General features: G+C 40.8%; 3 protein-coding genes across 7 annotated transcripts in view; 2 read left to right on the top strand and 1 right to left on the bottom strand.

Moving 5' to 3' along the window:
• The window catches only part of TUBGCP4 (tubulin gamma complex component 4), a 35,036-nt gene extending 32,543 nt beyond the window's left edge, over positions 1 to 2,493 (top strand). The window contains exon 17 of one of the 2 annotated variants that reach the window (XM_054565514.1): positions 640 to 2,493. In XM_054565514.1, the coding sequence (XP_054421489.1) occupies positions 640 to 795 (156 nt within the window). In that variant the 3' untranslated portion in view covers positions 796 to 2,493. The remainder of the gene's footprint in view (positions 1 to 639) is intronic. The other variant, XM_054565515.1, reaches the window with a different exon arrangement.
• ADAL (adenosine deaminase like) overlaps positions 1 to 27,487 on the top strand; it is a 119,216-nt gene that overhangs the window by 65,489 nt on the left and 26,240 nt on the right. The gene's annotated exons all lie outside the window — the stretch shown is intronic.
• TP53BP1 (tumor protein p53 binding protein 1) overlaps positions 2,591 to 27,487 on the bottom strand; it is a 68,768-nt gene continuing 43,871 nt past the window's right edge. The window contains exons 16-28 of one of the 4 annotated variants that reach the window (XM_054565507.1): positions 25,863 to 25,955; positions 21,581 to 22,058; positions 18,010 to 18,162; positions 15,864 to 16,135; positions 15,063 to 15,212; positions 14,337 to 14,767; positions 10,686 to 10,877; positions 10,115 to 10,330; positions 8,301 to 8,516; positions 4,773 to 4,867; positions 3,844 to 4,043; positions 3,177 to 3,322; positions 2,591 to 2,778 (exon numbers count right to left, since the gene is read on the bottom strand). In XM_054565507.1, coding sequence (XP_054421482.1) covers positions 2,591 to 2,778; positions 3,177 to 3,322; positions 3,844 to 4,043; positions 4,773 to 4,867; positions 8,301 to 8,516; positions 10,115 to 10,330; positions 10,686 to 10,877; positions 14,337 to 14,767; positions 15,063 to 15,212; positions 15,864 to 16,135; positions 18,010 to 18,162; positions 21,581 to 22,058; positions 25,863 to 25,955 — 2,830 coding nt within the window. Of the gene's footprint in view, positions 2,779 to 3,176; positions 3,323 to 3,843; positions 4,044 to 4,772; positions 4,868 to 8,300; positions 8,517 to 9,162; positions 9,228 to 10,114; positions 10,331 to 10,685; positions 10,878 to 14,336; positions 14,768 to 15,062; positions 15,213 to 15,863; positions 16,136 to 18,009; positions 18,163 to 21,580; positions 22,059 to 25,862; positions 25,956 to 27,487 lie in introns of those variants that run through there. The other 3 variants (XM_054565509.1, XM_054565508.1, XM_054565510.1) reach the window with 3 other exon arrangements.

Genomic DNA, 27,487 nt, shown 5'->3' with positions numbered 1-27,487 from the left:
ACTCAGTGGACCGTGTGTGTGTCTTTTATAAAACGTGCTGTAGAATTCCAAAGCTGGAAGCAGGCTTTAGCCACCATCTAGTCCATATTCCCTCATTTTATAAACAAGGAAACTAAGGCTCAGAGAGATAAAGGGCTATGTCTGATCATCTTTAATAATCTTAATGGGTTATTTTCCAGTGAAACTCATCACCTTAGTAAAATACAGAACTCCAGAGGCTGAGATGGCTTCTAAGTTCTCTCCGCGGTTGCGTGTTGCTGTGTGGGTAGGCTCCGTGGCTTCAGTTCCCAGTTCTGACATTAACTAGCAGTGCAGCACTGCCTGGCAGGCCCCCAGCTTCTGTTTCTGTGAAAGGAGGGGATGGCGCCTTCTAACTCTAAACTTTTTAAATCTAATACTGAGATTCAATAGTTGCCTTCTCTCAGAGGTCTGTCGCATTTTAAAAAGCACATCATTGTTCTCCTTTCTCTGAAACATCCTCAAGCATATTTTTCCTAAGCAATTTTAGCAAAAGAATCAAAGAACCACTGAGTTTCAAGGTGACATTATCTAGATCACAGGTTGCCCTCGCTCATATTTTCTATGAAGAAAACCTTAGGAAAGTATGTTTGATGAGGCTCTTTTTTCCTTTTTTTCTAGTTTTGGGATGTGAAAATTTCTGGTTCACAAACTGAAATAACAAGTCTATCCCACCACCTTCTCACCTTTAACAGAAGATTGAAAACCAACATCTCGTTCTCTAGCCACTCACCGAATGTCTGCAAACTGCTGAGATGGCTCTACCTTTCATCCTAGAAGCGATTACTGAACATTCATGGGCACAAATCCTTCCCTTCGTTCCCACATGGAAGAGTCTGCCCCACCTAAGGGGAGACTGGAACTTGCCCACAAAGGACACGCAGCATCACTTCTCCCTGTGCTGCCCACACAAGATCCATCACACTGAGAACATCTGTCAGATAAGTTCATGTATTGAGCACCTACTACATGCCTAGTTACTGTTCAAGCTGCAAGAGATAGAGCAGTTAAGTGCTATATAGCTGAAAGTTAAATATTTTGTTGTTTGTATAAATAAGAAATTATATTTATAAATAGGTCAATTGCTGGATGTCACCGCTGAGCAAGAAGCGCACCAGGTTAGGCTAGGCTTCCCCTCATACCACAGACTCTTTCCTCCTTTTGAAAATTGAAATTGAGAATGTCCCATCCTTAAGGTTCTTCAAAACTGTGACTATGAAGAATTTTACCAGTAACTTCCAATTATTTCAGACCGGTAAAAGGGCAATTCTAGCTATCAACAATGTAGTTAAAGTATTTTTTTAACAAAGAAGCAAGCTCCCTTAAAAAAATTGAGGTCAAATTGTTCCATTTCAAATACTGAAAACTGCAGGTCTAATTTTCCCATTTCAGGAGAACCTGAGGTTCTCTAAAATCTAGCCCAACCATTGCTGGTAATCACTAATGTTCTTATCAGTGTAAATGAACATAAATATTCATTGAATAATTTCCTTTAAACTAAAAAAAATGCAGTATTATGTCTTCAGTTTGTAGCCACTCAGTCTGGTCCTCATCGATTCACCTTCCACCACGTACTCTATATCCTTATTCCCTGCAATTATCAGCTAAAGAGGACCCCTTCCACTGCTGCCCCTGAAGCAGGGGTTAGCAAACCGTCACCTGTCCCCCATGTTTGTAGAGGTTTCCTGGAACACAGCCACTCTCGTTCATTTATTTACCTGTTGTCTGTGGTTGCTTTCATGCCATCATGGTAAAGATGAGTAGTTGTGACACAGTCAGTGGCCCACAGAGCCTAAAATATTTACTATTTGACAGAAAAAAATTTCTGACCTCTGCTTTAGAAAATGAGAGGACAGCAACAGGGATGATGGTATGCAAAGGGAAGGAGTAACTACCAGCATCTGTGACACTAGAAATACAATTCTGTACCTGTGACTATAGCTTCTAACATTTCCAAGTTATCACTGGGTTTCTGATGTTTATCCTTGGAGAGTATCATCCCTTCAAGTTTACAGTCACCACCCATTCACAGAATTGGTCCATTTGCCTTTTAGCTCTGAGAGCACAGTACCCACAGGTCAGTTTAGTGAGCTCAACCCTATGAAGGGAGATTTATTTTTTAATTGCCAGGAAACAGAGCTGTGCTGAATTTCACTCAGCTTTTGGCACAATTATTAATCTGGGCCTACAGTAAAATCAGGGTTTTAGAAGTATTTTAGACAGCCCACAATAACCTTTTGACAATGATGCCACAAAAAACTTTAAGAAGTCACTCCTTGTTATTTTCCTAGACTAGCTGTCCTCCTACAGTGAACCAGGGTATTGAAAACCACAGAGAAGGTACTGTTTGTCTTACTACTTGTGCTAAGATTAAGCTCAAAGAAGTGGATGAAGAAATCCCAGTTACTACAACCAAAGAGATTCAACATTTATTTTATCATAAAAGTCCAGCAAATAAAACTATATACAAGATCCATGCAAAGAATCCAGTTACACACAAGACACAGTTAAAACCTTGTTAAAACACAGTCTCCACAACAACAAGGAATAAAACTGGTAAGACCAAGTATCCTTAGTGAGAAATATAATCATGTTTATATTTTGGATGCTGCTTGAATCCAATTCTCTCCCCAACAATGAGGCACTGGATCACCCACTCTTGTGATACCACAGGCAGCTGCAATGCTTCAGCGCACTTCAGCACCGAGGCTGGGCATGAGGGGTCCGTCACCACCACGTCAAATATCCCTAAAGCAATATCTGCAGGAAGCAGGGGAAGGTGAACAAGGAAAGGAGACTCAATTTAGCCTTCCATTAAAAAGCCTGATGTGCCTAGCCAGTATATCCCGCTCTACCCAAACTAAAACACTTTATGTCAAACACAGTGTGCAACTGATCACAACCAAATGTGAAAAGTTATCATCGCTAAATGCTGACCTTATAAAATATTTAGCAAATACACTGCTGGATGCCAAGAGAAGCATAAACAGCCCAGTGTTTCACTCATGTTGGCTCACCTCTTGAAGTAGTACTTTTCTTCTCCTAGGTTAAACTTATCCGTGTTCCCATCGTCAGGACTGAGACTTAAACCACAAGGCCTAACAACTATGGGTCTAAGGACATCCTTACAGCAATAACAACAAACACTCTTGAGGTACCTTTGTTATGGGCACTTGAATGGTGCTGCTTCACAGAGGCTGCCCCTCCAGTCATGAGGATCTCAGACCAGAGCTCCAAGAAGTTCTGCTGTTGGTCTGATACCAAGAGTACCTTCAGGTTCTGGAAAGGGTTTTCACGGGGTTGCCTATGAAGGAGTCAGAGACACAGCAGCTTGGAATTAGAAGGACCTTAACATGATAGACAATATCCAGTAGTAGCTCTTGTACAAAGGGACTAAGATACATATGGATGCTTTAAAAACCCCTGCATTTGGGCACCACCACCCGTTTCCTCTTTCTTAGAATGATATGTATTCTCTGGGATCATGGCCTTCTAATCCACCCCTTCTGAATTCCTTGTTTGCCCTGGGGCGGAAAATAAACCAAATCATGCCCCTGAGGCTACATTTTTAAAATGCCTTGCTTAAAACTTAGTCCCCTAACCTTACAGGTTGAGAATATTGAACATAGATGAAAATACTCACCTAACCAGTGTACCCTAGTGAAGCAAACTAGGTGAACTACTACTAATCTCAAACCTACTCAAATTCTGTAATTTATCATGTGATCATTCCAGTTTCTAGAAATAGTTACTCTCTAGATTCTTCCTCTACAAAGGCTTGCTGTCTTCCCTTCTATCATTCTAGATGGGCTCTTAAAGGCTCACCAATCCAGAATTCTTTGCTCCTCAAGGCTGTAACCGGCTGGCAGCAGGTAATTGCGGTAATTCTGGAGCTGGTTGGCATGGCAACTGTCATGGACCCAGACATGAGACACACAAGGAATCCCACTGGCAAGGCACAGGAAGTACTTCCGGGTTCGACAATGCTGATCCGCAATTAGGAGACACTGGTAAGCTGTGTTACACTGGAAGAAAAGGAGCAGAACTGATGGGTCTGGTGATGTCTATGGAAAGTCCCTGAATAGCCAGAGTCATCAAGAACGGATTTGAACACTTCCAAATACAGCTGACCCTTGAACAACATGGGTTTGAACAGCACAGGTCTACATTACGGATTTTTTCAATTGATCCAATAGTTCAAACACATTTTCAAGGATCAGCTCTACTGCTGGGAATCCATTATGGGGAGGGCTGACTGGTTATATGTGGAGCTTTGACTGTGTGAGAGGTCAGCCCGTTGTAACCCCCATGTTGTGTAAGGGTTAACTGTACTATCGAAAAAGTGATTGAGCCTGTCCTGACCAAGGTCTCTTTTCTCACTGAAAGACCCAATGGCTTCCCTACATCTCTCCTTGCCTCACCTGCAGCTTTCTGGGGGCCTAAAACCTCAAGGGAAGATCAAATTCCATGTATCCAGCATTTAAGGCAAAGAATCAGAAACACTGTAACAGGGATTTCTATTAAATACAAGTTTTAATCTGCTTTGTCCCAGCAAAAGAACTAAAGTCATTAACTAACCCAAGGTTCTAACTTCTCTTCCTTGTACATAGTAACAGTTCTTTTTCATGCAACAACCTTTTGGCAGTTTCCCACTTCCTGAAATCTCTAGCTACTATCCTCTCAGGCCTCTTCTCAATATAGCTCGTGGACTCTTCATTACTGTCCCTCTGGGAAGCTACAAAGAAACTCCTCACCTGAGCTTCATTGAAGTCTTCGAGAATATAGCCAGCTCCTGCTCGAAGCTGGGATTCTGTGTACTGCTTGTTGAAAGGAGGAATTTCTAAAAATTCTATTAAAAAAAAAACATAACCAAGATAACAATTACTACAGTTGCTTTATTATCTGCTACTTTCTACTCCCCAGCTACCCCCAGAGCACAATATCCCAAAGAGAGCTCAAGGGCTTCCCGATGGGTCAGAAAGAGATCTGTCTTGAGGCCTATAAAGTGCTGCCAAAAGAAGGGACAACAACAAGAGGGGTAGGGTGAGAAAAGGAGGTAGGCCCTAGACCTAAAAACATCAGACATTTCTACACTAAGACTGAGTCATGAAACTATTCATAGGGGATGGACACAACCACTTCCCCTGGTGATATATTCCAGTTTGAGTCACCCTTACCATCAAGTTCTTCCTCAGGCCCACACTAAATCTCTCCTGCAAACTATGCCCATTTCCTCTAATTCTGCCTTCTGTGGAGATGAAAAATAGCTATTACCACTTTCTATAATAGAGTCTTCAAATTCTTCCTTTATCAACATTTTTACCCCCTATACACTAAAACTCTAATAAAACAAAACACTCAAAGAAAGTAGGGTTTTTCAAATTTAATGGATTACGTGATAATGTGCTAGAAAATCCTGTTTCAACCTTTTTATTGAAAACTACCTTTGATGATCTTGAAGTCCCTCAGGACACAACATCAATGACTGCTCTACAGTCTTGAGGATGAAGTAGAAGTTATGAGATGAAGCTGAAGATGTAATGACCCTAGGCAATTAGAAATTGCTTCTTTTAACCAAATATCTAATTTGAACTTGTTGTCTTGTAATCTGCTTCTCTCATATATAAGTAACATTTAAAAAAAGAAAGAAAAAAAGACATTAGATTTTTAGTTAATTAGGGGTTTTGGGAAATTAAGTGCTAATGAACTTACCACAAATAAAAAACCCAACAGAATGCATAAAATTTCAATACCAGGACCTCTCCGCTTCCCCATCACAGCCAGTAGTGAACCCTGGTAGAGCAGACCCCTTGCCAAGATGGCTCCCCCTTTGGTGGCCTCTCCGCTGCCTGCTGGAGCAGCCCAGGCATTGCTGATGGCTTGGGCCTCCACACCTCTGGGTAGGTCTCACTGGCCCGCCTATTCACTTCGATTGCTCTCTTCTTGATTTGGCATTCTCCGTATTTTTTCTTAAAATGAAAGCAAACTGGAAACTCTAAATGATTCTGAGAAACGCAGAAAATAGGACTATTTCTCAGTTTTGTTACTGAACCTTTTGACCCATCTCAATATGTCCTGTCACAATTTTCAGTGCCTGCAATCCACTGCAGAGTCTCTGCCAAAGTCCTTTATTTTTCTCGACTTCTGTTTTATGTCTGCTTAATCCAGGACTGTTTCTAGTCTTGATCTACCTAGATTTTAATGGCCACTTATAGATCCTTGCATTTGTGTAATCAAATATTACCTAGGTCTAGGCAGTCCATTTCTCTAATTTTTCTCAGTTTGGATTTAATTTAAATTACTTTTGACTTAAAAGTGATCCTGCCCAACCAGAGGCTAAAATGAAGCATGTTTTCAATCCCATCATTTAAATCAAGGATAAAGGTACTAAATAAACCCAACTCCAGAGTCACTATCTATGTGGCTGATAGGTCCCTGACAGTGTGCCACCTAATGAGACTGGGTGCAGTATTCTTAACTCATTAATAAAAATGTCTCAAGTTAAATTCAAATGTTTTACTAATCCCCTGGCATTGAAGGAATTCCCATTTATCTGCAAAACATCCCACCCAGTTTCTTGAAAACTAATTCTGTAGGACTATTTTAGTACAAACATCTTCAGGTTTCTTGAGACTGAGGAACCTCTAAACATTCTCATGCCAAAAATATCAAGGATTTCGGTGCTGTTGGGGTAATGTTCAAGGATGAAAGAGCAACATAAAACAGGTATCTTCACCATAACCACACTTTCCACAAGAAACCTGGAGATCCCTCTAGCAAACTGCCCAAATTCCTTCCCATTTAGACAAGGCCTACCTCCCCTTACTCATGGTTATAGGATGAGATTAAAAACACTTGCTGTATCAGCAAGGGAGAATGGAAGGAATTTTTGAATGAAGTTTTTAAGAGTTCACACAAGCTCACAGATATTTAAGGAATTGGGCAGTCTGCAATTCATACCAGAGCTGGTTTTCTTGACTGTGATATACCAGCCAACAAATAAAACATTTACAAAGCTGCCTTGTGAAGTCCTGGTCTAGGGAAGGGTTGGAATGTGTTGGAGAACAAAGACTAGAGTCCAGTAACGTGAAAGCAAAATACAGCAAGACCGCCAACACTTTTGAGGCCATGACACACCTCTTCCTAGAATCCTCAAGGGACTCCCAGTTACTTATGATCAAAGTAAAACTACATTCTTGGCTATGAAATTCCTCATGCACCTTATGTCCCAAAGCAGCTACCTGAATTCTGTCTGACAAACGAGGCTTGGTGTACAGTTAACCTTAAAACTCTCACACATGCCACATCCCAGAACCTCTGTACTGACGACTCTGTTTAAGCACCTTCCAAGAGTATAATCCTTGATGGCCACTCCCTGACCACCCTTCCCATACCCCTGTACAGATCCCCACATGGCAGTAGTTGCTAAGAGATGCTTTGGGTTAATTAAGAAAGAGTCAACCACATACCTGAAATGCCAAACATCACAAACCTGCACTGGTGCTATTTATGATAACTATGTTCCCTAATTCGATTCCCTCTTGCAAGGCTCAACATTAGCCAGAACTTGAACTTCTAGAAAACATCATTCCACTCAGACCTTTCGCATTTATAGACACATTTGGGATACTGCTGTCAATCACTTCTATTAAGTGTATACATTTGTATCTGTCCATTTTCTCTCCTAGATCACACACTCTTTAGACAGCTGAAATAATTTTACCTCTCCCCACTGCAGCCTTCACTCAAATCCTCAGTAATAAATAACAGAAATACAACACATAGATTTAGTATAAGGTTAAAAAGCAGTATAAGAGTTGAAAAGGCCTAGAACACAGGGCCCTGGGGCACCCCATATTCCCAGTCTTACACATAGACCTCAAGAGAATGAACTTTACCCCCATGTGGGTTTTCTCTGGCAGCTGCCCCTCGTACACAGGTGGGAATTCAGAAACTTCACTGGCTTGGATGACTATAGTAGGGTAAAATCAACACTGTGGTTCTAGTCCCAACTGTACCATTACGTGGACAAACAGCAATTATTTAACCTCTTCAAGTTTGTTTACTCATCCATACAACAGATGATAAAATCTATCGCTCATCTGCCTAACAGGACTGTCTTGAGAAACCACTTATTAAGAGGAATTTTGTGAAAATAGTAGTTTTCCCTGACCAAGAGAGACCCCTGTCCTGCCACCTGTTGCCACCTGTCCTGCCTCCTCTACAGATGGCTAGGGGCCCCTGGGCTCATAAAGTGACTGGAAGTGAAGGAAGTGCCTTACCCTCCTCCTCCTCACTGCTTCCTGAAGGACCATCTGGCAGTTTGGAGCGGCTGGCCAACTTGTCACTTGTTGTGGCCATGGTAAGGAGAAAGGCATAGCCTAGAAACAAGGTCTTGTTGAGAGGCAAAGGCCCTCTCTGCTCATCCAGGGTGGAGGGTTCACCCATGTTGTCTCCACTCTCACAGGGGCTCACGAACTCTCCTGCCCCCACCGCACCTGGAAGGACACAGGCAGTTAGTAGACGGATGCAGACCATGGCCCGGGCCAGCAGGATGGGGAGGCAAATCCTGATGAACTTTCCACCAAAGATCATTCCTATGGCCAACCACCTAGGATAAAACTTACAGTGCAGAGAAATTTTATATATTTACATTTTACACTGTCAGGACAATGTATACTTGTTTTCATAAATGAAAATCAACTAGTATTGCTCTTATACAGCCAAACCAAATACTTCTGAGGTCACCTGAAGAAAGGCAGTTCTAATACAAAGATTAGGTAACTGTGAAAATACTTTGAAGTCTTCAGCCCATTTCCCTGCCCAGTGCTCTGGTTTTCCTCCAGGATATGTGTTATTTTGAAGCAGGCTTTAAAACACACACACACACACGCACGCACGCGCGCGCGCACACACACACTTTTTACTACCAAGAAATGTTCCCAACAGATGAACACTGATGTCACCAGAATGCTTGGTGGTAAAAGTATTTTTGCATGTTATTGAGCCACATCAAAACAGCCTGCTTCAACTGTCCCAGCTCCCAACACCGGGGGGATAGGGAAGTGAACCAGCCAGTCCATGACTCCCAGAACACCCGTGTTAGGAGTGCACCCAATAAGTCCTTGAAAAGAAAATAAATACCTGACTTGGAGAAGCCGAATCGTAGGCTCATTAGGAGGCTAAGGTGACAGACAGGTCATGCCTCCCTAAAATAAAACCAGCCGCAAGAGAACAGTGTGATGTAGTATGTATAAGCCTGGACTTCAAAGTCAGACTGCCTGAGTTTGAATTCTGGATTGCCTTGGGAAATTTAGCCAACTTTTCTGTGCCTCAGATTCTTTAACTGGAAAGTGAATTCTAGCACCTGTACCTCATAGGGATTATATAAGGTAATATGTATGAAGCACAGAGTTCCATGACTCGCATATGCTGAAACACAGCAGAGGTGCTGGACAGATATGGAGATGACACAACTCAAATACACAGGAAACCACAAAAGGAGCTCCAGTGTCAGGACAATGTAACAACCAATAAACTTCCTCAGTTTGCTAGACTAAGAGGGGTCCCTCAGGGCAGATACTGAGGACTTCACCCTGCTCCTCCACAACCCACAGAGGCTGGGTCTAGGCCACAGCAGAGACCCAGTATAAAACAGATGGACAGAACGCCTCTGTTAATAAGAAGCATGAGGGACCGGAAAGGGGGTAGCTGCAGGCCCTGAGCACAGAGGGGAGCAGAGCTTCCAGAGGCAGTAGGTGGTGCCAGGCAAAGGAAGAGATCTAAGATAAATTTTACCCATTTTGAAGCTGCTTAAAATTCAATGCTTCTCCTTTCCCTCCTAGAACCTACAGAGAAGTCAATGAGTATTTCCCATTAAGACTGGCCTATCTCCCCTCACTGCACTCTGCTGGGAAATGGTGAAGAAAGATGCAGAAAGTTGTCTGAGTACCTACCACCTGTGGGCTTGTCAGGGCCTCCAGCTTTGTAGCCAGGACAGAGCAGCCATTGCTTCATATCAGGCTCCATCTCTCTAGCAGCTGACCTCGCATCCATCCATGGTCCGAGAGAGAATGAGGCAAAAGGGAGTACTCACCAGGTTTCACAGTGGCAGACTTCCGGCCTCTCTTGGCAGGGGACCGTTCTTCTTCAGAAGCAATAAGCTTTCTTTTGCCCGAGAGAACTCCCGTGGAGGCACGAGGGCTTTCTGTAATCTTCCGGGTGGGGGTTGTACTGCTGCTGCTGGACGCAGTGGGGGTGGCCGGGGAGCTGATGTTACTGCGCCGTTTCCGTTTCCCTTCCACCAAATTGTCTATGATAGGATAAGTCGAAGGTTGGTCAACTCCTATGAGATAAGGCCCTGAACTCCAAAAAGCTGGGCAGAGCCTCCTGACCTTTCATCAATCCCCCCACAGGGGCAGAAAGCCTCTTTGAAGGCCACCACATTTTCTCTTTCAATCTCTGAATTGTGTTTGTTCCCCTATCGAACTGGGGAGGCCAGAGCAATCTGAGGACTTACCATTTGGTCCTGGGCAGTGGCTCCAGAAAATGACGCTTCATTACCATCTCATAAACCACAGAGAACTATTAAGATTTATGGAAGCATCCCTCCCACCCCAGGGAGGGCAGGGGCCCAGAGGCAGTTGTTCAGGAAACAAAGGTCTTACCTAAGCTGATATCTGCTGCTTTCGTGAGGGGCGTTACTGCCTCATACGGGCCGAGGCCATACTGCTCTCTCAGTCTGTTTCCTTGCTCCAAGGACAGGATGACAGACATTCGTTTATACCACTTCCTTTGGCCTTCCTTTTCAATGCTGTAGTACAGCTCTCCAGACTCCTTCCTATGCCCTTTCACCACTCCTGGGTGGAGAAAACATGCAAGCAGCTTCCTGTTGTTTTACTGCCCAGCACCACTCGCAAAGACTTTGCAGAACAGGCTAGGGCAAGGCATTAGCTGATCCAACAATGGGCTGACGTTAGAGTTTAGCAAAATCCCAGCTGTCAATCCCATGCACCACCGCCACTTAGAAAGTTCCTCGCCAGAAGGAACCCTTTAGTTATAAAAGGTTCCTAAAGCCAGGTTTTATGGGTTGTAGGTGTTTAAAACAGGTCTTGAAGCGAAATGGCATGTGGTTTCTTAATGATTCCATTTTTTAAAAAATATTTATTGCTTTGAGAGAGAGAGAGAGTGCGCAACACTGATTTGTTGTTTCACTTACTGATGCATTCATTCTTTGGTTGTTTTTTGTATGTGCCCTGACTGGGGACCAAACCCGCAACCCTGGCACATCAGGATGATGCTCTAACCAACTGAGATACCTGGTCAGGGCTTAATGATTCCATTATAACTTATTAATTCTTGGCTTCTTGGAAAGCTGAGTGATAATTCTTGAGTTAAGCTGTAGGTGAAAGATGACATCATTCTGAGAGAGAGTGCATGTGTCTGCGTTTATGTCTGTGTAGCAAAATAAAACTAGAGATAGAACAAAGGAAAAAAATAAATCCTACCTCTCTTGCCTAATCTCCCCTCCTATTATCTACTTTCCTGCTCTTGCTCTGATTCAGAGTTTAAGATAGGTTTTTAGGTTAGAAAAAACAGATATGAGATATAAAGGAAGCTGGGCTAGAAATTAGGAGACCTGTGCCTAGGGCCTAATTCTACCTCTGGCAAGCTGTGTAATCCTGGGCAAGACCTGTTTCCAATCCTATAAAAAAGATAATACTCCTTCCCCTCTATCAAGCAATAAACAATTTATACACATACACATGAACACAACACATATATAATATAAAAACCAGGGCATTAATATAAACACTTTTTCATTCCCATAAATAGAAGGGTCCATTTGTTCTCTTCCATTAGTCTCTGCTGGAATGAAGGGCTAAAAGAAAGCCAGAGCCTAAGCTACCAAGGAAAAAAAAAATGCAGAGGAGAAAGCAGGCCTCGATTCTCTCCTTATACATGCCACAGAATCACTTAGTCTCTCCTGCTTATTCATCTCCTGGCTTAAATCTCATTATCACCAAACTAAATCACGAAGATCCAACTCAAAAGCAAAAAGAAGCCGAAGGCCAACAACGTAGGTCACACTAATGAAGAGCTACAAAAACTAAAAGCAGTCTAGTGTTGACATTAGTGAACAGCCTCAATTAATGGAACACTGAATCCCCACCCCTTGATGCCATACTCACTCTGGGTACAGAGTTGTCTTTTTGTCTTAAGAGGGCCAAACGTGGACCTCCAAGGGCAGCTTTACCCCTGAGAGAAGAACAAATGCATTTGATACAAACTATGTAGGTCACAGGTCATAAAAGACCTCAACCCATGTCTTACTAACTGATGTCACACACAGCTAAGTTTTAACCAGAACTAGAAGGTGAAGTGGCCCATTTAACACTAAAATAAAGGGGCAAACATCAACTACGCAGGAGTCCAAGTCACAAGAGTCCAGAGAGACTTCAACAGGGAGACATTTTTGCCACTATATCCAATTCATGTGCAAAAAAAATCCTGGAAAGGATGATTTTAAATGACAGTACAAATATGTATCTCCAAATTAGTTCACAGAAAAGAGGCAATATATTCGAAGAACTGGCACATGAAAACAGTCATAACAAACAGAAATCCCTTGCCATCACCAGTACAGGGAACTGGCCACTTGGAAAAAAATTTTAAAAAAGACACCATTTTTCAAACCAGAAAGTAAATGGTGAGTGTGAAGGCATACAAACCAGCACTAACAACTTCTTTCTCAGCAAAAACATCTCAATATACCTGCCACACTCGCCTACTAGGTTCTCATCAAGGTAGGGAGAAAGTTTAAAAGTCAGTGGTGAAGGAATAAAGAATGGAAAGGGAAAAACACTAACTTTACAGTGGAGAAACCTGGCGAACACCACCTTAACCTAGCAATGAAGGCTAACATCACCAGTGAAGGCCTGTACGTGTCACATGCCCACCTCCCTCACATGACGTAATGAGAAGGGCCTCTACAGCATTCTTTTCAAAAACCCATATTCCAGTCTATTCAGGAGGAAGCATAAAACAAATCCAAACTGAAGGACATTCTCCAAAATACTTGAACAGTACTCCCCAAAACTGTCAAGGTCATGAGAAACTAGAAAGATTCAGAAAACGTTACCAATGAGAAGTGATCAAAGAACACCTAGGGATTAAATGCAATGGCAATCCTGGGCTGGATACTCAACCAGAGAAGGGGCATGGAGAAGCTGGTGAAATCCAACTAAATCCAGGATTTTGTTAATAGGAATAAGCCAAGGTTGGTTTCTTAGTTTTTTGTTTTGTCTTTTTTTAAACCTCACCTGAGGATATTTTTTTTTTTCCACTGCTTTTAGAGAAAGAGGAAGGGAGAGAAACATCGATGAGAGAGAAAAGCCATCAACTGGTTGCCTCCCATATGTGCCCGAATGGGGGATCATACACACCCAGACCAGGCATCAGACCCATAACCTAGATACAGGGAGGAATCAAAAACACCTGGAATAGATGGTGGGAGGGAGGGAGAATTTCCACTGCTCAAAACAGTTTTTGAACTCATCGATTTTGATGTCTCTTAGTGCTTCTGCTGTTTTTTGTTTCACAACTTCACATTGGCAAAAATGTTTCCCTTTCAGGACATTTTCATCAAAGGAAACAAAGAAGTCATTTGGAGTGAGTACAGATGAAGAGGGAGGGTGAGGCATGGGGGTCATGCTGTTTTTGACCAAAAACTGAACACTCAGCATGGTGTGGGCAGGTGTGCTCATAAATCACCCATCATGAAATGGGCAAATGTGTTGAGTCTTCAAAAACATTCACTGAAGCCAAACCGAATGCAGCCTCTCACAACACCAGCTGGTACACTGATACAGATGGGTTCCTACAACACTCACCTAGCAGGGGAAACCAGTTTTGGCGGGGGGGGGGTTCCACCCCTCCCCCCATTTATGTGCCCTGACAGGGAATTGAACCCACAGCCTCTTGGTTACAACACGACACTCCAACTATCTGAGCTACGCTGACCAGGGTTGGTTTTAGCGTTGACAAATGCTAACGTTAAGAAGTAAATAATAGAGAAAGCTGGAAAGCTGCGTGAGAAATCCATGGAAACTCTCTATACTATCAGTGCCCTGCACTTTGTAAATTTTCTGTAAGTATAGAATTACTCCAAAATAACACCTTCATTCAAAAAAAAAAAAAAAAGCAAGAAACAACAACAAAAAAGCCAATGATGGGACTAACCAACCAGTGTCATAGGAATAGAATTTCTGACAGACAGGACTGCCCCAGAGCGACTCTCTACAGACTTTTTTTATTACCTGCACTGAAATACTCATCCTCCGAGAGAGCTGTCACTTCCGTATCCAGTGGGATGGGGTCACACAGCAGAATGTCTTTGCCCAACACATCACACTCGTACCCATCATCAAAGAGTAATTTATACTTCCCCGCTCCAACATCTTGCGTGATTTTCCCAGAGTAAAAATAGCCATTGGATGACCACTTGGCAACAACACGGAGCCCGACAAAGCTGTTCCCTGGAGAGGAAGCATCTAAGCCGTCAGAAGGACCAGCAGCAGGCTGGAAAGGAATCTCTGGGGAGTTGCTTCGATGCAAAGCACCAGCACCCACGTCTGCTCGTCTGGTGGAGTCTGGCATTCGCGGCGTGACACGGGTGAAGGACTTATCATCTGATGACATGCTGGGTGAAATGTCCTCTATGCCCAAGGGGCCAGGCACAGTTGTTTCTCTAAAGAGAGTAAGAGATAGGAGAAAACAGTGAGAATGAAAAGAGAGAAATACTTACCTAGCAACTCTCCCACTCCTTTGTTCATGGGTCTCTTCAGCCCATTTTTTGATACCCCCATCACAGGCATAAGCCTGGTGTCATTGGCCTCACGCGGATCCCTGCCCGCTCCCCAGTCAGCGTGGGCCCCTCTTCTCCCTCCTAACACCCCACATACTCTCTAATCCCCTTTCTTCTTTCTACGCCCTTTTTTCCTAAATAAGTCATAGACTAAGTATATCTCACGCTACCCGGGTACCTGGTTCCAGTGGTCCGAGAAGGCGGGCGGCCCCTTCGCCCGCGCCCACGAGGCGTGACTGGAGCCTTCCCTCCCTGTCTGATGCCAAGGCCTGCATCACCATCCTCCTCACACACTGGCGCCCCTGTCTGACTGACCCCTTTTCTAGGACTAGAGAATGAAGACAGGTTAGTCTGATAGCACTTGCTACTGAATCCTTTTCCCAAAGTCTTCCCTTGGCCCTTAGGCTACATGCCAGGCCAATCGGTGCTGGGCCTCCAGGGCAGCAGGAAGCTGGTCCACACACCCACCACCAAAACATCAGCTGGGGGGTGGGAAGGCAGGATACCAAGGACATCCTCCTCTATGCAAGTCTATTCCCTCCTGACAAAGCTTCCTACTGCTGCCCTCAAAAATAGCCCATGTTCTCTTCTACTCCAGGCTCTGGACACCTGCAAAGGGTAACAAAAAAACTAGGGGATGCGTCAGGTTGGGGGTCACTTCCCCAAACTTTCTGTATTTCCAACCAAAACACGTGTAGGCTGTAAAAAAAAGGGGGTGGTAGGAGCATGTGCCAGCACCTTCAAAGTCCCATCACCTGTTTTTCCACATTTTCTAAGGAAGTCTAACTCCCAAAGGCTCCACCCTACCTCCCAGGCAAATCCAAACACGATAGGAACAAAAGGGGAGGAAAAGGAATTAATTAATCCTAGACAGAGGATGGGGAGGATTTTCCCATTACTCCCCTCTTCCTGTGATATTTAAAATGTCAGCAACCCTGCCCTTGCTGTGGCTCTCTCTCCCTGGAGACCCTGTCTGCACCTCGGTTTTCCTGTGCCTCCTCGGGAGCTGGGCAAGGCAAAATCTGCGGGTTCTGTCCCGCTGGTTTTCCCTTTGAGTGGTCCGGCTCCTCTCCCTGAACTGCCACTGCTGTGAATGGCTGAGAGACTCGTCCCACTTGACGTGCGGTGTAAGCTGGATGCCTTGGAGGAAAAGGAGCTGATGTCCCCCAGGTCACCTGAGGAGCCCCCAGTCTTTGAAGGGGAAATTTCAGATTCACACTCCCGACACTCTACAACTGGCTCTTCAGTCTCCTGCAAGGAAGGAATGGATACAAAAGCTAAAAGAAACCACAAGAACATAATGCTAATGTAACTATTCTAGAAAAATCTAGAGATGGCAACCTCTGCCTACCCAACATGCAATGTTATTAATAATGCTGGTGCCTTTACTCACCAAGCCTTCTATGTGGAATGCCTTTTCCCCTTATCTCGCAGTATCTAAAACCTTCTGTGTCCAACACAAATACTTTCTGGCCCACATCCAGAAAGATTTTATCTAAATTTCCCTTCAGATGAGTTTCTTCCTCCTCTAAACTACTGAACACACCTTCCTTTTGGTACATATTACTTTCACTCTCAAAAAGCAGTATAGTGCAGTGGTTAGGAATATGGGCTCTAGGACTAGGCTGTCTGGGTTGAATTCCAGTTCCTCTATTTATAGCTGTGTAACCTTAAGCAAGTTATTTTAACTTGCTGTGCCTCAGTTTCTCCCTCTACAAAAATGGGAATAACAGTATCTACATCAAAGCTTAGCTGTGAGGTTTAAATAAATTAAATTATTTAAAGTCCTTAGAATAGTGCCTCGCATATAGTTAGTGCTCAATAAATGTCAGTCACTATCATTCTTTATTTAATTATAGCAGTGTTTCCCAAACTATATTCCATAGCGGTATATGAGGGCTACAGTAAATATTACTTTAAAAAATATTTATGACCATGGAACTTTATCTTCCCCTCAGAGTATCAACCAGGCCTGCTGTTTCCAGAAATATACTTTAGAAAACACCATATAACATAATAAATTAAGTAATATGTATAACACTTGATACAGCACCTGGCATAGAGTTCATTGTAAATTACAACAGTTACAAAAGGTTTCATGAAAGCAAATTATTTTTCTACAAAGCTGCTAAATTCATCCATCTTACACAATAGTAATAACATTGAAAAAATTAAGCAAACCTAAAACTGAAAATGAATCAACATTTTACAAGAAATATTTCTGGGATTATTATTATTTGGTATGTAATAAATAAAGAACACAGGGTAATTTCTCAAACCAGTGTCAAATGCCTTCTGGCATGAGGGCCACAATGGCCCATTAATAAATAATAGCAATAATATATTCCATTTAATAAAATTGTATATCAGAGTTTAATCATCCCTGAGTACAGCTTCCTACAGGGACTAGCTGGCAGAATTAAAGAGAAGTGCCCAAGTGAAGGAAAAAAATTGTGGTGACTCTTATCAATTAAAAAAATTGTTCCCAAATATTAATATGTACCAAGAAAGGTGCCAGATCCTCAATCTAGAAAATCTGTCTAATCTTATCCAGTACTGGATGTAAATAAAGTCAGCATATAACAGTGTCCAACTGAACAGTCAATAAATGCCAGTATTATGCTGACACTGGGAAGGAGTCCTACTGACACACAAAGGCACACTGCTTACCAACAGGTCCATAACCACACACGATGGAGACCAAGAAAGCACATGAGAATAAACATGAAAGCAATGAAAAATAATGAAAAAACATGCAGCCTAACAGGAAATTCTAAACTTCATTAGAATCTCCAAGGATTAAGAATAATACATAAAGTCTTTATATTTATACTTGTATATGACAGAGATTTATCAAGCTGTTCTTTATAAAAATGGAAAGCAGGATGGGATTGGTTAAATAAATGGCCCAAGGTCAAATAGCAAACCCATGGTTGGAAAACACACAGGACTCAAGACTCTTAGTTTCTAAGCTGGTTCTTGTATCTTTCTAATAAAAAGATGGAGGAAAACAAAGTGTTAGTAGCTAACTGCACGGGAAAGGGAGATGGGGACGCGGCGGTGAAGTGCCAGGGTAATTTTTCTACTGAAAGAAATTTGCCACACAGACCCAGAGTATCTATTACCTCAGTAACTTTTCTCTCTACTTCTGTTCCATCCACATAGTATACATCTGTGATGACACGAGTGACAAGTGTGCGAACCTCATGGATTGTTCTCATGTGTCGATGTAAGACATGGCCACGTGGAGGCTGAGGCATGTCAAACTCTTCCTCTCCCTAAGACAGAAATACAGAACACAAGCATGGGTCTCACTGCAAACTGGCAGAATCACAAATCAACTTCATGATGAACACTGTTCAGAGGTTCCATGAATCTAGTGTGATGAAATTTTCCAGCTGTTTTGGTGTGTATTCACCTACAGATAAAAGCAGGGATGGGCCAGCTGTATAACGAGAGGCTAGGAAGAATTTATATCAGTATCACTGAAAATGACCTATTTCTGTCTAAATAAAAAGCATACCATCTAGTACTTATATCTATGATATTTAAGTAAGACATTATTTTCAGATTGTGATCTTTCAAGTTTATACTTGAAACAGCTCTTTAGATAAAAGGAAGGCGTTCTTTAGAACTTTATATAAAATCTGTTAATCTCAGTCCAGTCTGTTTTACTTGCATTAGTAAGGGAAAACTATAGTTGGTTTATTCTTGGAACAATATAAGTTGATTTCTCCTAGGATTAAATATTAAATATTTAATATTCCAAATAATACATTATAACTAAAGAGCTGAACTAGTGTCTAGAAACAGAAAACATTAGCAAATTAGGACTTTGTATCTAGTTGTACCATAAAGAATAATCAGTTAAATAGTTTAAATAGGACCTACATTTCTATGACAACTGTTACAAACATGTTTTCTCATAACATCTATATCACATTATCCACATTCACGCCCTCCCTTCTACCCCAGAGGCTCTGTAATTCTGAGGAGGAGGAAATGTACACTTTTTCTCCCCTTTCACTTCCCCTGTAGTAGACTAACTTTACTTTCAGTAGTCATGTCAACGTATCCAAGTCTTTCAAAGAATTATATGTCCCACTGCAATAATGGAGGTTCTGCATTTTTTTCATGACAGTGCTATTGTAATTTACCCACAGCTTTCAATAATTTACCTGAATAATTCCTACTCCAACCCCATCTTAGAGGTGAAATATGTACTAAAATGGAGCTATGTAAATTATGTAAATAAATAAAAATGAAAAGCATGGAACATTACTCAACCAATACTTCTACATAGACAACGCCAGTTAACGAATGGTCTGAGCATTGGTCTGTCACACCTCAATCATCAAGGTGCCCCTGCATTAGAACCATGACAGCCTGGACCTCTTGCCTGCACACGCCCAGTGAGGCTCCAAATCGGAGGAGTCCAAAATATTTCAGTGCTTTACATGTCCCTGAAATGTGGCCAAGAAGCCTCCCTGTAATTCTCCCATTCCAACAGCCAGACAAATGATCATTTCAAGAGAGACACTTAAACATATCTGATAAAATAAGAAAGGAAAGAATGAAAAAGGGCAGATAAAAAGAAAGCTATGCTTACTCTTTCTTTAAATAGTCTTCTGAACAGTGATCTCTGTAAAGATAAAATAACTTGAGAATCTTGTCATTATTAAAGGAAGATAACAAAATGAAAATAAAACCATACTTTCCCTTCATAGAAAACGTGGCTCCAAACCAACTTGAAAAATTTAAAGAATGTCAAAGGTAGGCTGCCTGTACTATTCTCCAAGCACTGGCCTGAGTCCTACCCAGACAGACTGCAAGAGGATAAAAAAGCTCTGACCCTTGGAAAACCTCATTTTCACACTGTTGTGCAAATATCACCATATTTACCTCCAAAACGTTTTCATCTTTCCAAACTGAAACTCTGCCCATGCACCATCTATCTTTTTCTAGCCGCTTTCTTTTCTGAGCAGGAGCAACTAGCTCTTAACTGTGTTGTCACTCTGCATGACACAGGAGTATACTACTTACTAGTAGTATCAGTTGTGGCTGTGGTAGTGCTAGCAGCAATAATAGTATTTAAAATAATAATAATCAGTAGGTGGTAGCAGCAGCCAACATGAATAGAACGTTAACTATGTCCCAGGCCCAGTGCTAAGGGCTTCGCTGCCTTATCTCATTCACAACTCCCAATATCCAGATGAAGTGGTCTGACTCCAAAGCCTGGGCTTAACCACACTGGCTCACTGGCACCTATCATCACTCCTATCACTGATGAGACAGAAGGAGAATATAAGGAAGAAAAGGAAAATATAAAATAGTGGCTCCCACATGACTGCTATCTTAAGATCAAGTTTAACTTTTTATAAAGGCAGAAGAGCCAAAATTATGCAGCAAAATGCAAACACTTTAAATTAAGGATGAAAATAAAAAGACTCATAAAAGGATCTGATATGTTATTTCCCCTATATACAAAAGGCTATTGCTACATTGAATCTGTACAAACTGATAAGGTCCTATGTCTCAGAGGCTGTATTACTATAAATTTTTGGAGAGGCATGGATAAACAGAGCAAGACTACACCGGCCATGATTTAAAAATAGAAAAGTAACATAACATAAGGAAAAGAATACCTATTCTGAAGTAGACATGCTGAGTTCAAATTCCAGTTCTGCCATCTACTGATGGCAAAATCTTGGGCAAGTTACTTAACCTCTCTTCAGCTTGGTTTCTTTACCTGTGAAATGGGAATAACAACACCAACCTCATGGGTTGTCTTGAGCACAATGCTGACACACTGTAGGTGTTCATAACTAGGAACTATTTCCCTGCTCTATTCCCAAGAACCTGTCCTTCCTCCAGCCTCACTTTCATCAGCCCCGATCCTTTTTTCCCCGTTAAGTTTAGTCTGAACCTTTCTGCAGTCCCTAGTCACCTGGAGGCTTTTCCCCATCTCTCTCTATTTCTGTTACCATTCTTTGTTTCTAATACTGCGACATGCTACCCTTCATGCTTCTTCTATTCTTTCTATTCCTTCCTCTTTTACTTTCTACCTCCCGGACCAAGGGAACTATGGTGAAATAAACTTGGAGGAAAAGCAATTAGCTCTGATAGTTATAAAGGAGGATGAAAGATGACAGCCAAAGGAAAAGACTGAACAACTTAAAAGGGTATAGGACCCAGCCCTAACTGGTGTGGTTTGGTGGGTTGGATGTTGTCCATTAACTGAAGGGTCGCCTGTTTGATTCCCCATTAGGGCACATGCCTGGGTTGCAGGCCAGGTGCCCGGCTGGAGAAGTGTGGGAGGCGAATAATCAGTGTTTCTCTCCCTCTCTTTCTCCCTCCCTTCCCCTCTCTCTAAAAATAAATAAATAAAATCTTTAAAAAAATAAAGAAAAAGAAAGAAAAGAGTATAGGATCCAGACTATCTTCTTGGCTTTCTTTTCCAGTAAAGATTTGACAAACTCTAGAACCATTCCATTTTCCCTAAAAGACCATTTATTGGATACAGCTACCCATAATTTTCACTACCCTATCTCCTTCCTGAATTGTTTTTGTCTTTTAATCACTGGTCTGTACAAAATTATTAATAATTATCATGAGGTAAAAGTACCACAACTTAAATTCTCCAGGAATCCAGAAAGTTGTAATCAGGGCCCCTGGGTACCCAGTAAGTTCTCTCACCTGGCTATGGAGCGACTCTGTATCATCCCCAGGAGCACTGACTGGCTTCTCACCAGTCCCCTTCTCAGTCTGAACTGTGGCATCTTGTTTTCCAGAGTTCTCATCCACTGTACTGGTCCCCTGTTCACACACATTCTTTACAGTCTGGGTTGCTGCTGAAACAGTTTCTGGGACCCATAGGGAACATTCTATGGTCTGAATTCCTACGTTATTTTGGGTGGGCCTTTCAACCAAGGCCTTAGTAGGTTTTTCTTCATTGGTATTCCACCCTTCTTTCTGGCCTTCTAGTGCATCTGTCTCCATTGCTTCCCCTTGAAGACTGGATGGCCCCTGCATGGCCATCTGCTGGGAGGTAGGAGAAGGGTCTCTGACAGGACTACTGGGCTTTATAGTTTGTTGATGCTGCCTGGTCCTTTGGTCACCTTCCAATTCTTCCTTCTCTTCATCTTGAGTACTTGGCAAATGGAGCAAGTTCCCCCTGAGAATCAACCACATAAAGAAACCATGTCAAGTAAGTGCACATGCACGTACGCGCTGGTGCACATGTGTGTGTATACTGGCAAAGGGGGAACCATAATTGGACAATATGAAAACTGTGGGGGAGAAAATAAAGTGAACAAGAATATCATCTTATAAGGTTTCTCATCATAATATCACTCCTGAAATAAAAAAATGGCACACAGGACTATTCCTCCATATTTTATGATGATAAAATAGTCATAAAACTTACCATCACTAGCTATGAACTGTGATATAGGAAAATAAGTTAAACAAAAAGATATAAAGCCATTATTGAAGTCATAGACAATGAAGGCAGCTTAGGGATCTGCTTCAAAAAAGGTTAGATCAAGAGGACTCCTGACTTTATAAATGGTTCTAACATTCCTTAAATGACATCCAGCCCTGACAAGGTAGCTTGGTTGGTTAGGGCATGTCCCGATACACCAAGGCTGTGGATTCAATCCCATGGTTAGGATATATACGAGAAACAACCAATCAATGCATCAGTAAGTTGAGCAACAAACTGATGTTTCGCTCTCTAAAATAAATGTTTTTTTTAAAAAAACAACACCTAGCATTTTAGGTACACCCAATTCTAAACAACAATTTCAGCAAAAGAAACCTGATCTGTAAAGGACAGAGTTGCAGGTGAGATTCTAGCTTTGCTGGTATACAACAAACCACTTCAGAATGGCTTGGTGCCTCAGAGACAGCTTTCAAGAGACAGCCTACAGTACTTCTTTTCATTAGTCTTACCATCTGGCTACCGGTGACTTATTTATTTCACAAGCATTTAATGACTGTCTCCTGCAAGTCAGATCATCATGAAGCTCTGAAGTGCCTAGTGGCTTTCTTAAATGTTCTTATTGATACACCAGAATAAAAAGGCCAAGACTTACCCTAAGTGAGCAGGTTACACAAAAATTTAACACTGATATCTTATTCAAGTTTATATTTAACCTACCATAGGGCTTAATATAAAGTTAAGTGCATAATAAGTATACTTTTAAACAAAAGAATTCATATTCTTTCAATCAATTAATACCAAAAATCTTCTCTGATTAAATAAGTTAATTGTATAAGTAGCAAATGAATATAGAAAAAACACATAACTTTTAACTAGTAAATTTTAAGTTCAAATGAGTCAGTATACTATAAACAACAACAAACAAATGCATTTTTAGGCTACCTTTAAGTGCATTAATAGCCAGAATAAAGATAAAAGGATTCATTCCAGCCTGACCACAGTAAGACCATTATCTGGAATCTGTTTGTTTGGGATATCATATTTTACAAGGCATAAACTGACATACCCCCAGATTTAACATCCAGGATGACAAAGGGTCTAGAAACCATGTCATTATGTTGCTCTAAGCATTTGGCCAGAGAAAGATAGGGTCATTTAGACAGAGAAATCTATCTCCAACTTGGGAGGAGCTCTCACCCTTAAGGCTTACTCTGCTGTGGATCTTGAAGAAGAAAAATGGAGCAGTTTCTGAGATTTCTATCTTGTTTAGCTCAGTTTACCAAAAGCAGGAAATCAAAGAGGGATTTAGAATAGAGTTCTAGCCAAGAGCCTGGTATACATTTGGTTGTTATAGCTTATGTCCTGTGTGTCAGGAACCTCAACTGAATGAAATATATGATCCAATGAGGAAGAGGTAAGAATAAGATCACCAGGAGACAGATGAGAAACACCTACCTCTGATGAAGTTTGTAAGAGTGATCTTATATAAAAATTTCTTAGCACAGTGCTAGGTACATAGCAGTTTCTCAATCAATATCAGCTCCATAAAACAAAGCAATTAGGAAGATGCAATTCATCTTTATAAACTGAATATTTATGTTTGAATCTTTAAGACATCTAACATATCACAGCTAATCAGCATGGCAGTGAGTCAAAAACTGGAAGGGATATGACTTGATTAACCATTTCAGGAATTCAATTACCATTGTTCCCCAAGCTTAAACTAGCCTACACATTTTACTTCAGAAGCTGTTTATTTAGGGTAGAACTGCAGAATAGATGTTACCTTCTGAAGCAAAGCTTTGTTTTCTTTGGGGCTTTTTTTATTCTTAATCAATAAGTATTATATTCCTTTTTTCCCCCAAAAGAGTTCATCAGAACAATTCTTCTCTAAAGACCAAAGGTGTCTCATTGCAACATTGGTAATATTTAGCAGATTCCTATCAAATAGCAGAATTTTGGTATTTATCATTCTCATGTTATAACATCGGTCAAATGAAATGTTAAAATCATAATCAGTTCCCAGGACCATAAAATATATATATATAGTTTTAGCTGGCAAAATTTGCTGAATAAGGCTAACACAGAACAATAGGTAAAAACCAAAAGTCTAATTGCAACACATACTGCAAAAAGTGTTGTTCAATCCTGCCAAGTTCATAAAATTTTAGACATAAATAAAGCAACAGAAATATCTATCACAGAGATGTATATGAGTATCAATGTCCCAAGAAACAAAAAAGAAGAAAATTTTAGCACCAGAACAAAGAGCTTTAGAAGACAAGAGAAATCCAATACATTGTAAGAAGGACCACATCTTTCTTCATTAGTCCCAGCTACAAAATTCTCCTCTGCTCACTCTATGCCAGATTTAGAAACTGATACAGAGAAAGAAATTCTAGCATAAAAAGCCTGGACAAAATTAATGCTAAATGAAACAGAGAAGAATAAATCTCCATATTTAACAAACTTCTAACCATTCTGTTCTCAGTGTAGATCTGTCCATGGAGTAAATGACGTCAAATCCAGCCGGATGTTGGCTGTTCTACCAACGTTAAAACAAAATTACCAACATCCTGGCCCCTCTATTTTAAGACAGTCTAGTAAAATAGGAAATCAATACAATGTCACTGATAAATCTGGTAAACTGGACCTTTACCTTACCAATTCTGGAACCACACACAGTGGCATTTCACCCAACAAGTTTCTTGATACAATAAAGGATATAATCTGGGCTAGCTGATTCCCAGGGACACCAACAAGCTCACTTTTTACTCATCAGAATGCCCAATAAAACACTAACATGTTCCTTTTAAATATTTCTATCAATAAAGAATACAGAAATTATGCTGTAAAATAACACTATTAGATACCTGCTGACAAACTTTATTACCTTCTCTAATCACAAAATCACTAAATTCCAGAGACGACAGATGCCATCTCATAAAGAAAATAAAACCTTATTTCCATTGTCATTACGTCTTTCCATATACTAAAAATAACATTCACATATCCCAAACATTTTTTAATATTTAAATAGAGAAGAAATACTTTGGAACTCAAACAAAATGTTTTCTGCTTCAAAGCTGTTCAAGAGATTATGGAGTAAAAAAATTATGAGAAAAATCTTAATTCCATCAGTTCTAACAAATTAAATTTGGGATGTTGAGCATCTCAGTTTTGCCCTAAGGGAAACTAAAGGGAAATAAAAGGCTTGTTAAAAATAAACATTTCTAAAACTAAGAAAAAGGGAATAAATCTTAGAAATATAGAATGATACAGTTACATAAATTTATGAAGACAATCATTTCAAATTGATAAAACTGGCAGCTAAAGACAAAAATCTGCATCTATAAAATATTTAATAAAACTTCTCATGACCTCTCATTTATAATTCCATCTAGAATACGTCACCATCCTCAGATAAAAAAGTAAGCTCAAGTTCCCAAAATAATAGCACTATATTGTAGATTTTGGTACCAACCATTTTATGAGTCGATATAACCCACAAAATACTTTGAAAATAATGCTTGCCTGGTGGGTGCGGAGCAGGGATCCTGACTTCTAACCTCATCCTCTCGCCGGACTTCACAGACGCAGCTAAGCAAAGACCTGGCCTTCTGGGGACTAAGATAACAATGCAATATACTGTGTTAGTTTTGAAAGAAAACATATCTCTGAAATGATCCTTTTTAGACACAGAGGGAATAAAATCTTTTTCTGCATCCAAAACTCCAAACTGCCTTAGACCAAAATACAAATTCCTCCTATAGTACTTCTTTCAAATTAGCTTACTAAAAACTCTCAAGAAAGAATCACAGGATTAATAAGGTAGACAGAAGACTGTATTAAATACCATAAAAACACAGTCAGCAAAGTCCAGAATGTAAAAAAACTCTGTAAGACATAAAACCCAATTTTTTCAACAAATAAATTGCTAGAATGCGGGAAAAATGAGGGAGGAGGCCCCCATAGATTAAGAGATTTAAATTAATAGACATTTCAATCAAATGCAATGTTTGGACCTTGTATGGAACTTGATTCTAACAAACTGTGTAAAAAAAAACCCACATAAGGCAATCAGACAAATCTGAACACTGAATATCTCATGACATTAGGAATCACTGCCAACTTTAAAAGCCTAACAGTATTGTAATTAAAGTCAAAAAGGAATTCTTATCTTTCAGAGATAGCATTGAAATATTTACAGATAAAATTATATAATGCTGGAATTAGCCTCAAAATAATCCAACAGGGAGGAGAATACTGGGTGTATTTATAAAGAAATTAAGACTAGCTATGAGTTGGTCATTTTTTATACTGGGTGATGAATACATGGTGGGTTATTATACTGTTTCTCTGCCTCTGTATATGCTTGAAACCTTCAACAGTGAAATGTCTGAGAGAGAAAGAAGATGAGAGCAAGTAGTGTGAACAGAGCCCAGCTACAGATGACACTTTGTTTAAGAACAGAGTGGTACGGCTTTACCGAAATGCAGAGGAAGCAATAAACATTTAAAATATTCTAACAGCCCTGGCTGGTGCAGCTCAGCGGACTGAGCGCTGGCATGCGAACCAAAGGGTCGCCGTTTGATTCATGGTGGGGGCACGTGCCTGGGGTGCGGGCCAGGTGCCCGGCTGGGAGGGGGCACATGGGAGGCAACCACACACTGGTGTTTCTCTCACTCTTTTTCTCCCTCACTTCCCCTCTCTCTAAAATGAAATAGGTAAAAATTTTTTTAAATTAATAAAGGAAATAAATATTCTAACAGCGCTTACTTTAAATAATTTATCATAAACCCAATAGAAAAGTGAATAGCCAAAGACTTTTAAAATCTAGATTCTCATATACAAAATTTGCTTTACAACAATACCAATGAATTTTATCTCATTCTGTGATCCACCAATCCAACCCTCTGCCTCAAGAATTTCCCTTATTTTTCCAACCCTACATTCCATCCAAAGGGCTTGGGAAGCTTCAGCAGCATATTCTCTTCCCTCTTAATGGGCATATGTACAGACAAATAACAAGTTGTATATCTAATATACAGCTCTATTAAACCAAAAAAGATCAAGTATAATCTCCATTTTCTTCAATTTGTAAGACTTACACACATCATTAGTCTTCAACTGATTAAGGACCCTAAGGTACTTATTTT

This window comes from Pteronotus mesoamericanus, unplaced genomic scaffold (assembly GCF_021234165.1).
Source record: "Pteronotus mesoamericanus isolate MK-2021 breed Mesoamerican mustached bat unplaced genomic scaffold, CSHL_Meso_final contig_164, whole genome shotgun sequence".
Lineage (NCBI taxonomy): Eukaryota > Metazoa > Chordata > Mammalia > Chiroptera > Mormoopidae > Pteronotus > Pteronotus mesoamericanus.
This window is presented reverse-complemented; position numbering and strand designations above follow the sequence as displayed.